Source organism: Copadichromis virginalis, linkage group LG4, assembly GCF_057382275.1.
Source record: "Copadichromis virginalis isolate Kocher_CV1m ecotype Utaka linkage group LG4, C_Virginalis_male_GT1.1, whole genome shotgun sequence".
Lineage (NCBI taxonomy): Eukaryota > Metazoa > Chordata > Actinopteri > Cichliformes > Cichlidae > Copadichromis > Copadichromis virginalis.
The window spans coordinates 35560688-35573694 of NC_140621.1; the positions used below are offsets into that span (position 1 = coordinate 35560688).

The 13007-nt window shown below is 44.1% G+C and overlaps 1 protein-coding gene across 3 annotated transcripts in view; it reads left to right on the forward strand.

Moving 5' to 3' along the window:
• Positions 1-13007, forward strand: part of LOC146712056 (uncharacterized) — a 31755-nt gene that overhangs the window by 277 nt on the left and 18471 nt on the right. Inside the window, exons 1-2 of one of the 3 annotated variants that reach the window (XM_085455184.1) lie at positions 27-167; positions 11595-11880. In XM_085455184.1, coding sequence (XP_085311310.1) covers positions 11643-11880 — 238 coding nt within the window. In that variant the 5' untranslated portion in view covers positions 27-167; positions 11595-11642. Of the gene's footprint in view, positions 1-26; positions 168-1023; positions 1413-11594; positions 11881-13007 lie in introns of those variants that run through there. The other 2 variants (XM_085455183.1, XM_085455185.1) reach the window with 2 other exon arrangements.

Here is a 13007-nt window from a genome sequence, read left to right on the forward strand (position 1 = left end):
GATGTGACATATCTGATGATGTCATGAAAGATGCTCCAACAGCACAAACACGGTCCAGAGGTCCAGTTCAGGTGACGCTAGCAGAAAGCTAGCAGCTACAGCCGCCTGTATTAACTTCCACCTGCCGGTCAAAGAGGCCACGCCCCTAGCAATGCAAACTTTAGAGGGTGAGTTATACAAACAGCTGTTATGACGGGGAAATGATCCACAGAGACCAAACAGTTTGTGTATCCGGCTGTAAACATGTTTATTACTGCTGTAAGGATTTAACATAGGAGTCTATGGGACTGGTTCCCCTCTTATTTTGAAAGAACTACCAGGAAAGTGTGTGTCAGACTGAGCACCTGTAACACGTTTGTAAATGCAGTTTCACACTGTGACCACTGGAGGGCAGGAAACACATGATTCTCAGTATAAGGGTCTTATTCAAAGTAAGAGTCAAAAACCTGGGAAATTATTTAAAGAAAGAAAATACAAATCTCATAAGCTTTTTTTAAATCACAATAAAAACACAGAAATATATCAAATGTTTAATATGAGCTCATTTTTCATTTGATGGCAGAAACACGTCTCAACAAAGCTGAGACTGAAGCAATAAAAGGTCAGAAAAGTATCCTCCAACAGACCAGCTGCTGTCCTCGGCTCACAGACATCACAGACTAATGTTAGAGAGGAAACACAGACCTGTGCCGCTGACATCATCATTTTTTGTGTTTTGTGCAGCTTTATTTATATTTGATATATCATCCTAACTTTTTCACAGTCGAGGTTGTACGAGGCGTCGTTGAGTTGAGCAGATTTCGTGGTGCTTGTAGAAATCTTCCTCACAGGGTTGATTTCAGGTTTTAATTTGGGGCTGATGTCGCAGATTCTGCTAAATATGGGTCAGAGTCTGGTTGTTGGATCAGGGATTTCAACTTTTGTAAAAGCAGATCTGGTGGCAGAGAGGCACTAACATCAATGAAAAGGGTTTGAGCTTTCATCTTGAGGCTTTTATTTTGAAGGCTCTGTCAGAAGGTGCTTTTAAGCCTGAGCCAGCTCGATACTGAAGGAAAGATGGAAAGAGGGAGAGGAGGGCAGCTACTACTACGACACACACTCTCACACACACACACACACACACACATACTCTTAAAGCACCCCTCCCTTTCCTTTCACCTCTTGCGGTGGAGCAGACGGAGCTGCTGCACAGACTCTCTGCATCACAAATCAAACAGATCTTAGTGAGAGGAGGCTGAGCGAGCCACAGCATCATTTAATAGAAGATCTGACGGGTGTTTCGCCGAGCGCAGCGTACTGTCATCTCTCATTTCAGCTCCTATCGCTCACATCGGGGGATTTGTACCTCCCACTTCTCCTGCAGAGACACGATGAACCTCACCCTGCAGCTTACCGTGCTGGACTAGGACCAGGTGAGCGTCCCGGGAAAAATCTTTCAGTTTCACAGGTTGGATGTGCAGGACATGTGCGGCTGCCTCCGCCTGGGTGGGTGTGTCACTGCATCACACCTCCAGCTGGATTCTTCTCTTTTCTTTGTCTGCCTGTGATGAAGATGAAGGTTTTGGTGCATTCATACAAAGTGTGTGTGTGTGTGTGTGTGTGTGTGTGTGTGTGTGTGTGTGTGTGTGTGTGTGAGAGAGAGAGAGAGAGAGAGGCATGGACATGTTCATGCATCACTGCGTGTTAATTATGTATAAAATATGGCTGCAGTCGTGCTGCCTCGCAGGATTTCATTCAAGCTTTTTGGGTATTTTCTAGAAAACAGACACCGCCTCATGTCCTCGCTGCCTCGTGTCCTTGCTGCCTCGTGTCCTTGCTGCCTCGTGTCCTTGCTGCCTCGCCGCCGTGCCGTCCTTGCCTGAGGTGGATCATAGGGCTGGGTATCGTGACTGATTTCTAGAATCGATTTGATTCCGATTCACAAGGTCCCGAATCGATTCAATTCGATTTAAATCTGGGAAATTTTGCCTCAGACAGTCAGAAATATTATAATTCAGATCAGCACATTTACATATTTTTGTATCTATAAAAAGGAAGCTGACACACGCAAGACTTTATCAAAGGTGTGAGCGTCACAGCAGAGGCCTTTGTGTCAAAGCAGCTGAAGATAAAACAGAAAAACATGAAGCAGATTTTCCTGTTCTGGATTTTATAAAAATATTCTGCAGTCGATCAAAAAGGAAAGAAAACCATTAATCAGCACATGAACATCACCTCTGAAGTTACAGCGGTTTTATTACAGACACAGCGTTTTGCATTTTGTATCATTTCAAAAAGTTTAAATTTGTTCAGTATTGAACGGCAGAAATTAGGTTTTTCTTTTCGGAAGTAAGTAAAAGGAAACAAACAGCGTCCGACAGCCTGTAAACAACGGCAGAGAATGTGCAGGAAGTGTGACTTTATCCTGGTGGAAGCAAAACAGCAAAAGTCAGAGTGAATCCATGACGATGTTTATGTGAAGCGTAGTTTGGATCAATGTTGTTTGGAGAGAGATCAAACTAACAGCTTCAGAATCAGCGCAAAAAGGGCGTGAACACAAAGCTCGACCCGCCGACAGAGTCAGCGAGCTGTCGGCTTTCAGCCCCGACCGTGTCCGTGCCGTCGCTGAGAAAGTCACAGCTCGCTGATCCTGATGCGTCGGCGGGTCGAGCTTTGTGTTTACGTCTCTGTGCAGAAGCCTGTTCCTGCTCTCAGTTACTGTTTTCATCTTTGGTGGTTGTTGAAACTGAGATTCTGGCATTTCGGGCAAAATAAATTGATATTAAAAAATCGATTCAGGATTTGAATGAATCGATATCACGTTATCCAAGCCAGAATCGATTTTAATCGATAAATCGATCATCAAACCCGCCCCTAGTGGATCAGTTTATCCTGCTTTGCTCGAGCTGGAGGTTAAACTCTGAAAATATTTCATTTCCAAAAAACTGAAAGAAACAAGAGCAGATTGTTTACAGTCTGAAGTCGGCCAAAGAATTTCAAATTAAACTGCCTAAAAAAATGTGAATATTATTTTGAAAGTCTGCCTTTAAAGACTTTGAATGTTTCCGTTTGACTGCATGAGCTGGTTTTAGTCACGGGGACAGCTTTAACTGAGAGCAGTCACAGTCAGGAGGTGTGACCCGCCCGAAGAGCGAGGAGGTGACAGCAACATGGCCGCTCTGTGACCAGGCCGAGAAACAGGAAGTTGAATTTTGAGTTTAGAAAATAAAACAAAGATTCATCCTTTCAAAACTGCTTCAAATCTCTCGTGGGGCCACTGAGTTTGGATCAGTTTGTAGAACCTGAATTTAGCTGAATATGGAGGCTGGATGTGATGTCACTATGATGTCATCTGACCCTCACGCCGGTGCCTTGCCAGCCTTGCCGTGAGGCCGTGGTCCTCAGCCGGAAAATGGTGGAGTGCCTACTCCGGTCAGGGATGAGTTACTGCCCCAGGTGGAGGTGTTCAGCTATATCGGGGTCTTATCCACCAGTGAGGGGAGCATGAGACTGACAGATGGATTGGTTCAGCACCTGCAGTGATGCGACCGCTGCACCAATCTGCGGGGGTGAAGAGTAAATACTCTAGGAACAACAAGTAGGCCTGCAGAGCGAGAGCGAAGTGCTCTAATAGGGTGATATGGTACTACAAGGTCATGAAGATAAGCTGGGGAAATCAGCTTTTGTTCTAGTCCCTGTCAGGACTCTTGCTGCAGTATTTTGGATCAGGGTTCGCCCATGAACATGGTTTAGGCTGGTTTTGGATCATCTCGGAGGACTTGGAAGTCGGTGGCATGGACGTTGGGATTGGGGCTTTGGGTTTTACACTGGTCTTGGACTCATTTGGCTTTGGAGCATCTCAGTGAACTTTCCACAGCTCTTGTGTGGATTACTCCTGAAACTCCCCGCACAATCCCAGACTGATCCATCTGTTTGAGGGCTCTGCGTTCTTCTTGTAGTTGAAGTTGAGTCTTTCTCATGGTGCCTGCGTTGGAGAAGTGAACATCTATAACCTTTGCACAGGACTACAGACAGCTTTAACCGAAATAAAGAAGACAAAGTCAGCATATGAAGAATCAGGTTCAGAGTCCACTTCTGGTTGGAGTGCTTTTGCCTCTGCAGCTCCTCTACATACCTCCATCAGGTCAGCCACCAGCTCTCCAGTCAACCATGCTGGATCAGGGTCGAAGAGGCAAACTCTCACGAGGTGGAAGATGTTCCTGTTCAAAGAAAAGCTCGTACAGAGGCTTTTACATTTGTTCCAGACAGGCAGAGAGAAACTGAACCCTAACTCTAACCTAGAGGGGTTTTATGACTGGGGCGGGACCAAACCCTGACCCACCGTAAAACATGATCTGAATCTGGATCCAGGCTGTTCTAGAGAGGAAAAACAAACTAAACATGAAAGGAAAAAGATTTTAGTTACTAAAATTCAACAAAATGAAAATCTAGACTTCTGGAAACAAACTGGACCTCCGGGGTCACGGGGCGTTGGAGGATGTAATCACATTAAGAATACAAATCTAAGTGAACGGTGAGATGACTCACAGCTCTGAAATCTCCATCCAGCCTCCAAACATATTTTTTTTCATGCTATAAAATTTGAACGGATTCATTTTGTGTCTGTGGTGTAAAAACAGCTGATACGAGTCCATGTTTGTCCAACGGCTGTGAGGCTGTTTCATCCTGTTACAGCCTTGTCTCTCAGACTCATGTTGTCAGAGGGTCCTGTAGCTGATTAGCGCCACAGCTTCGCAGCTACAGCCCAACAAGCTCAGAGTCTGTGATTGCAGGGACGCAGCCATTACCCAGGATTTCATTAAAGGCTTCTATCATGTCAGCGCATCATGACTGGCCCAGCAGCATGAAACAAACATCTGCAGAGCCCCGAGTCATTACGCCGCCGCCGCAGAGCTAAAAACAACAGACTAATGGCTGCGATGGTCGTGTCTTCCTGCTGCCGCTCCCTCCGGAGTGCCCGCCACAGCTCGCAGCGCTAATCCTGCCGCTCGCTGACAGGACGAAGGCAGCAGCAGGTTAATTAATGTTAAACTCCGGTTCCTGTAAGGACCCTTCATTAAAGACCTTGTGACCCTCCTCCAGCCAATGAGATCAAAAGGGGAAATCTGAGTCCCTGATCTTTGACACGACAGTAAAATCTCAGCGTACCGCTGTAATCAGCAAAATTAATGATTAATAAATCATTAAAATTCATTGATTTTGTTTGATTTAGTCACAGAAATCTAGAGAACTACAGACTGTATGTGGAAGATGGACATGAAACAATTTGCTTCTTTCTGTTTTGTGTGAGATTTCTTTTCCCTCATTTCTCTAATCTTTTTATCATTATGATGATGAAATATCCTTATTTTTATGGGAAGTTTTTTTTCCTGTTTTTTATGGAAACATAGTTTTTGATGTTTCACTGTGAAGCTTAAAATTTTCATAGGTAAGTTTGTTCATACGTCTGACAGACTCGGTCCCAAACAGCAGCCGCTGAAGCTCGCGGGTCTAACAAATAATTCAAACCGGCGTCCTGAGCAGAAGCTCTTTAATTATGTAGGACACCCCCGTGTCTCCATGTTCAGGAAAATTCAGGTTGTTAAAATAAAAATTTGAAGTATTCGCAGCAGATAAAAAAACTGTCCTGTGCTTATTATCCTCGAAGCCTCTGATGTGGGTCGCATAGAGCTCTCTGCTGTTTGGACAGAGTCACATTTTCTAAACTATTCTTATTTCTAACTGCAGTAAGCTGATGATTATATGTGCTCCTGTCATTCTCTCGAGCTGGTTCTGAAGTAAAAGCTCCATCCGAGGTTATCTGCTGCAGAGCACGTCAGATTTTTATGATGATCAAAGGTTTTGTGTGAAAACTGGAAACAGTTGGATTTTCGTCTTGAATAAACATTTTCAAAATGGTCTAAAAAAAATGTTTTAGCATAAAAGTCATAAGAATATAAATTTATAATAAAATGAGAACATGCAGTTCCTCTAACATCCAGCAGAGGCAGCAGTAGTCGGTCCCCAGAGAAGCAAACATGTTTAGTCCAGATGAACAGAATCAACTTTTGGAGATTTGCTTACCTGGATGATTGAGCATCAAGACGTTTACATCCTGATGCACAAACTGTTTGATGTCTGTGTTTAAATCACATTAAGGCTTAAAGTTAGGGGTGTGGCCTCTTTGACTGACAGGTGGATGTAGCTGTAGGTCTGGACCGTGTTTGTGCTGTTGGAGCCTTTTTAATTCTGTCATGTGACCAATAATATGGCCGCTGTGAGGTCACTGTAGTAACAGACCCTGAGTAGCAGTGCTGAGTTCATCTTTCTCCATCACATTTCATTTTAAATGATTGATGGGTTTTAATACACAGATCCAGGATGAGACCGGATGAAACTTAAATCTTAAAGTTAAAGAAGTTTTCTTGTAACCTGAAGCTCCTGAGGCAACCAACAAAAGAACAAAGAGCCGAGTGCTCGCCTCGCTGAGTGATGAAGAAGGGGAAGAAAGAGGTAAACACCCTCTCGTCCTCTTTTCTGAATGCTGAGCACGTCAGCGACTTGGGAGGATCGGAGGTGTTTTGCAGACGTATCCTGTGATCTGCATCGAATGACACTGATGCTGCTAAACGGTCGCACTGCATCAGGGAGCACGTGCAGCTTCGTGCAGCGCTGTAATAACACACTCTGCTTCAGTCAGCGAAGCAGCGCTGCAGCGCTGGGTCCTCGGGGAGGGGGACAAGCGATCGATGCAGTCCTGGCAGTCGTTACAACGGCGAGCGTGTAGGCGCTGCGACAGAGCCCCTGCTCTTTAGGAAGCAGCTCGTCCTCCAGGCATCGCTCGGATCGATGAGCCTGTCTGATTGATCCGATAAGATTACTGCTGATCACAGTGAGGAGCACAGGGGTAGCGCTGAACCGAGAGCAAACGCAGCACAAGTTTGAAAAAGTCAGATAAATGATGCTGCTTCAGCTCCTCTCTCTTTACACAACAAACGTAGTTTTATGGTCAGCACAACTTTAGATGTAAAAATGTCTGAAATATCAGCACTCAGGGAATCTGCAGTGTTTCCAGTGTTAATGAAGCCTGTTCTATCTTATGTTCTCTTAGAAACAGGAAGTATTGTTTGTGGAAGGATCACATTTAATACATGCGGCTTTATTTTTTCAGTGTAAACAACATTTAAAGACGTGTCTGAATCTAAACTCTGTCTCTTTTGATTGACGGTGAACTGCTCGTGTCAGAAAGCGTGTGCGGCAGACAGCACGAGCTCATGCTGGCACCTGTCTGCATCCACCGTGTGGAGCTTGTGTTGGAGTCTTCCCTCGTTGGTTTCCAGGCTCCTGTTTTTCTGTTTAAGGACAAAGATGGTGGAGGACGTCTGCATGTGGCACAGGCTGGACCTCCACCACACGTTACCCAGTGTAGCCGTGACCTCCTGTTAGTGGGAGCCGCACATGTGAAACAGAAACAGTGGTTACTGGACGTAACTGCAGCTCTATGAGTGTGTCTAAACGTGGACCCAGCTGGGACAGTTTCTTTTCTTTGTTGCCTTCTAAAAGCAGAGGAGCGATGTGGACTCTGAGCTGCATTCTCATTTTGCATTCTGCAATGGCCACCAGGTGGCGATACCTTTGCTTACAGCGTGACTTCTGGTCCTGTAGAAGTCTACGGGGAGATCGGCCCTCCGCTGTAACACTTGCCTGGTTAGTTTATGGGTTTGGTCACTGATCTCGGGTCCTTTTTTAAATTTGATAATTCAGAGTTTCAGAAAGGAGGATTGTGAATATCGAGGATACGCTCCTTAGGTAGCGTCTTATCAATCGCGTCATGTCGCATCCACATGCTGTCATCTCAGAGCTCTGAGCTAGCGCCCGTCACCTGACCGGATCAGATCTGAGGATGTCACAGCTGGTTCAGACATTGTTCACGTTTAAATCCAAGGATGTAAAAACAGATAAAGCTGTTGTGACTGAAGGCTGTAATTACTCCTCCGCCTGCTCGTACTCAGACTGACTGACAGCCTAATGAACCCTTCCATAACTTCTCAGTCGCTGATAAATTACATGATTGTTACTATGCTCTTTGTTCACCGACGCATGAATCCAAGCTCCTGACGGCGCTCACTCCTCCTACACGAAGGCCCGCGAGCTACAAACCTCAGCAGCAAGAAAGTGTTGAGTCACTGTTATTAAACAGCAACCTGATCAACCCACACAGATGCTGCAGATCTGTTTTATAAATATTTCTCTCCTTTTTCTCGACCTTTGGAGAGACAAAATTATTCTGAGCTTTGTGACACACCGCTGTCATAATTTCAGCATTTAACTTTGGTGCTGTTAGATAAGCTGTCAGAGAAAACGTCTGAATATTTCATGAATAACTCCGCCGCCCGGCCCATTTGGAGGAATCTCAACTTTTATTAAGAACAAGGAGCTCAGGATAAAGGAACTCTGAACATCACAGCTCAGAGGCTCCGCCTACAAAGGAACATCTCAATAAATAATCCAAATAAGATGAAAAGTTTAGAAGTCAATATTTATATACATGTGTTTTCATTTTATTCTAAATTTATTTATTTATTGCTTGATAAAATGAATCAAATTGACTTTTGAATGAATAGATTTGGAGAGAAGGATTCTTTATGCAAGCAGGAGCTGCTAAAATTAAAAAGACAAAATAGTAGATAAACAAATTTAGGGTTAAAGATTGATTTCAATTAATGTGATCCGTGTCAATATTGTTGTTATTTCACTGGCAATGAAACTTTTTTCACACTCTCACATTGATGTGTTCACTTTTATGAAAAGTAAGTAATAATCAGTAAAATGGTGAATAATTGGGACCAAGTGGTTTCTATGTGTGGAGCCTCAGGACTCATCTGAGGCTTGGTTTCCTTTAATATCTCTGACGCCAGCAGAGCAGAAATCCTGTTGTTTCATTATAGTTTTAATATCATGTCTCCTCTGCTGCATCTACCGACTCATTCTCAGGACGCTGCAATTTAATAAAACTGAACTTATGAGAGGAAAGAACCTGCTGAAAGCATGCAAGGATATATGAAGGATTATTGCTTTTGTTGCTAAATTATGCATTTAAATTAGTTTATTAATCTCCTCTTTTTATAACACATAAACATTGAAACCAAAAAGAACAACATGATTTAAAAACTACAAAATCAAATTTCGTTTCTTAAAAGAAAATTCATCAAATAAACTAAAGCTGCTTTCAGTTTGAACAAAGTGCCCAACGACTGCAGTTCCTCTAATGGCCACTTGAGGCTTCATCCAGAAGAATTGAGTATATCTGGACCGGCGTCAGGAATGCCGACTGCCATTAGTCTGGAAGAAGCAGCAGGTCGTGGCCAATAAAGATGATGCTATCAGGAGTAGGGATGTCCAGAGCCGATCACGTGGTTTCAGACTGATCGGAATCTGACTCGCTATTTGCTAACACATCTATTGGCTGTATCCCAATTCAGGGTCTGCAGCCTTAAAGTACGCAGCCTCAACGATCCTCATGGGCCGCGTACTCAAAGACCGCTAAGGCCGGAAGTGCGAGGCTTGTGAAATGGGCGGTCTAGCCTCCGTTGTGATGCCCAGGTTGCCTAGCAACCATGATACTAACAGCTGGAAACGTGTCATACAGCTGTGTTTGACAGAAATGAAGGAGAAAATCTTTTGTTCATTTGTTTGTTTCTACATGAGCTTTGATCATTCTCTGTAAGATTAAGCTCAGCTATTGAACGGCGTATATTTTAAAGTAAAGGCTTTAAAACCAAGTTAGTACAAACGTCACTAATGTCACATGACTTTGCTGACATGTGGCCAACAGGAATGTTTAATGTTCTTCGTTATTAAACATTTGCACATAAATAAGTGACATAATATTCAGGATTTACTTAAAGTTTACTCTTCGGCCGGCCCTCATCCGCCGTTTTTTTTCGGCAAAATTATCCACACCCACCGCCGCGCTATGCAATCATCCCTAATCATGCTGCTACAAATACTCTGATGCTGCTCGCTTCACGCCCCAAATCAAAATGGAGGATGACGTAAAGCAACTTGTGGTATTGTGATGTTGCAAATACTCACACAAAGATATTTTAGTGCAACAGAAACCTGTAAAACCTCGTCTGTATCTGCAGAGTCGTACATTATATTAGAAGTACTGCTGTCAGCGTTAATCTCGTTAAAATGACGTTAACGCCATAACCGCATGCAAACAGCAAATCTCGAGTTAGTGCGGCTCGCCCAGTGCGTGGGGCTGCACGGCGTCAATGCATTAGCGTGGTTAGCTCGTTAACACGTTAGTGCCGTGCAGCCTCTCGCAAGTTGGTGCTTGCTCCACCCAACTCTCTACTTCTGCTTTCAGAACAACGAGATGGGGACATCGGCCTCTACGCTTTAGGATTTCTGACTATTTGGAGGTATTTTCTTGGTTGAGGCAACGCTGCCACCACCAGATCAAAGTTGAAATTACAACACAGAGCTTTATAATTTCAGTGCCCGTGTCTCACTGTTACACTCGAGGTGTCTTTAATGTCTTCATTTACTGGTAATCACAGCAGACCTGCAGATTCAGAGGGTGGAGACCTTAAAGCTTTCTTTTCACTTTTACTCATTATGGTAATTCTGTTCAGGCACTACACGGTTAGGGTAAGGAAAGGGTTGTGCTTTCAGGTAAACTATAGCTCCTCACAACAGTAACCCTACACATCCAAGAACATGGAGTCCAAACAGGGCCATCCGAATGTCTTCAGCAAAACTGCAATGATTAATGTCGTTGGAGTAAGAGTGGCAAATCATTTTAATGCTGTATTCAGTTAAAATAATAAAATAAAATACAAATCTTAGGTTGATAACTGGAATCAGATAAACAAAGCATTGCTGCACCAAGCACTGAACCTCTAAAGCTCCTCCGGGTGGATGTCCCACAGGAGGGTGGAGCCATGTTGCACCAAAGGCCTGGCGCCTGGTGCCCAACCTCTCTTACTGGCCTGGATCCAGGGTGGGGTCTTGGTAACCTGGGTGAGTTGGCATGGTCCATTGTTTGTCTCTTCACAGGGGTCTTTTGAGTCGCACTCCAGCTCATCACCCAGGACTCTTGGAGGGGTTACATGGGGACTCAAACTGCTCAATGTCCCCCAGAAAAGCTGGAGGTGGCTGGTAGCTGCACCTGAAAACCAGATATGGATATAGATAAACATGAACTCTGAGCAGTGCTGGCTGTTACACAGTAATGCTGACATGACTTTGAGGGTTGCTTTATATAAATGCAGACATGATTAGGACCTGCAACAAAGGAACTCTGGCTCTTAATCAAAGTATGGATGCTGCAACCTTTGGATCATCTGGACCGTGCTGCCATCGATTGCATTCTTAAATCAAGAAATGCTTCACCATGCAAAGTAGATTATACCAGGACCTTGAATAAAGTGGTTGTGTTTTTCTGTTTGCAAAGCTCTTCCTCCACGAGTCTGATCTGCCACGTTCTGTTTTTATATGCAGCTGGCGGTTTAGCCAAATTAATCAGCCAATCAATAATCAGAATGATGCCCTAATGACTTTCATAGCAGTAACATAACTGACGGCATCTCTGTAATTCTTTTCAGAACAAGCCCTGCCTTCAGATTTCCTCAACAGTTAGCTTCGGCCGTCCAATGACCACCAGCCCCAGCGCCATCCATCAGCCCGGTAATATGGAGGAACCCCAGCAGCCAGACCAGCCAATCACCACGCAGCAGAATGGAGAAGCTGCCCAAACTGCTGTGACTTCTCAACCAACCAGCTCTGACCAACAGGCCCCACCCTCAACGACAGATGCTCCCGAGGCCCAGCAGACAGAGGACGGGAAGGGAATGGACCACCTGACAGTAATCAGCGAAAGCACAGAGACCAGTAAATACAGCCCTAAAAGTCCGCTATGATAAGTTTTCTTTTCCAGTAGCTTCACAATGACCTGCTTACCTCAGATACAGCCATGAGTTCAGCAGATCTTTATTTGGGTTAGTGACCAAAAGTGAAGCATTGAAGATACAATTGAAGGAAACAAGCTTCCTCATCAAAGATGTTGATTTAGTGGTTGATCTGTGTTCCCAGAATAAGAATGAATGAAAACAGGTTTGGCTTGATTTACATATATCACATATCAGTGTCACAAAAGTTGTTGGATAGTTGAAGATCCAGGATTTACTAGAGACATAATATAACGACAGTTAAAAACTGATCAATTTCATTTTGAAAATAAATTTGACTAAGCGTTCTCCCGTGCTGTGTCCAAATTCATAGGCCGTATCCTTTGGAGGATCTGGCCTTCGCGGTCTATGTGGGCCGGATCCTCTGAAGACCGAGAAGGCTGGAAGTGTGAGGCTGTGAAATGGAACAGTCGAGCCTTCAGATTTGCGTCACCGCTGTCTCGGTGGAGTTTAATAAACTGCCATCTGCTCCTTGATATATAAAATATAACAGGACACCGGAGTATATTCTCGACCATCTCACACTTCTGTATAATCAGTTTTCTGTTTGACGTTTATTCAGCTGTGTGAAAACTATAACTTTAATCTCAGCCGAACCGATTTACACACAAACAAATAAAACACTGAAAAAAGCCAAACTATAACAGTTTTAGGTTATCTAAGTGACTTATATATGTTTAACCTGAGTAGTGAAAGATCACGGGGGGTTTGAAAATCATGTGCGGGGAGTCCGGTGTTCTCACGGCTCTAGTGAGCCTTGACCTCCCGGTCAGCTTCGAGCTGGTGGGTAACAGACGTCTCCGAAAATGTCGGAGCGCTTTTGAAAATATGTGGTGTCTTGATAAACTGAGCAGATACTTGAAGTTTGCACAGCTACATTCTCGCCTGAAAATATGTTAAAAGTTTACTTTGTGACCCAGAAAGAATAATAAGAGTAATTTTAAAAATAAGCAGCTGCTGCCATTGTTGGAAACTGGAATTGCCTGGGCCGCGCTATGAATTCTGGGATAGGTTGGGCCACGAAGGATACACCCGACCCATCCTTCAAAT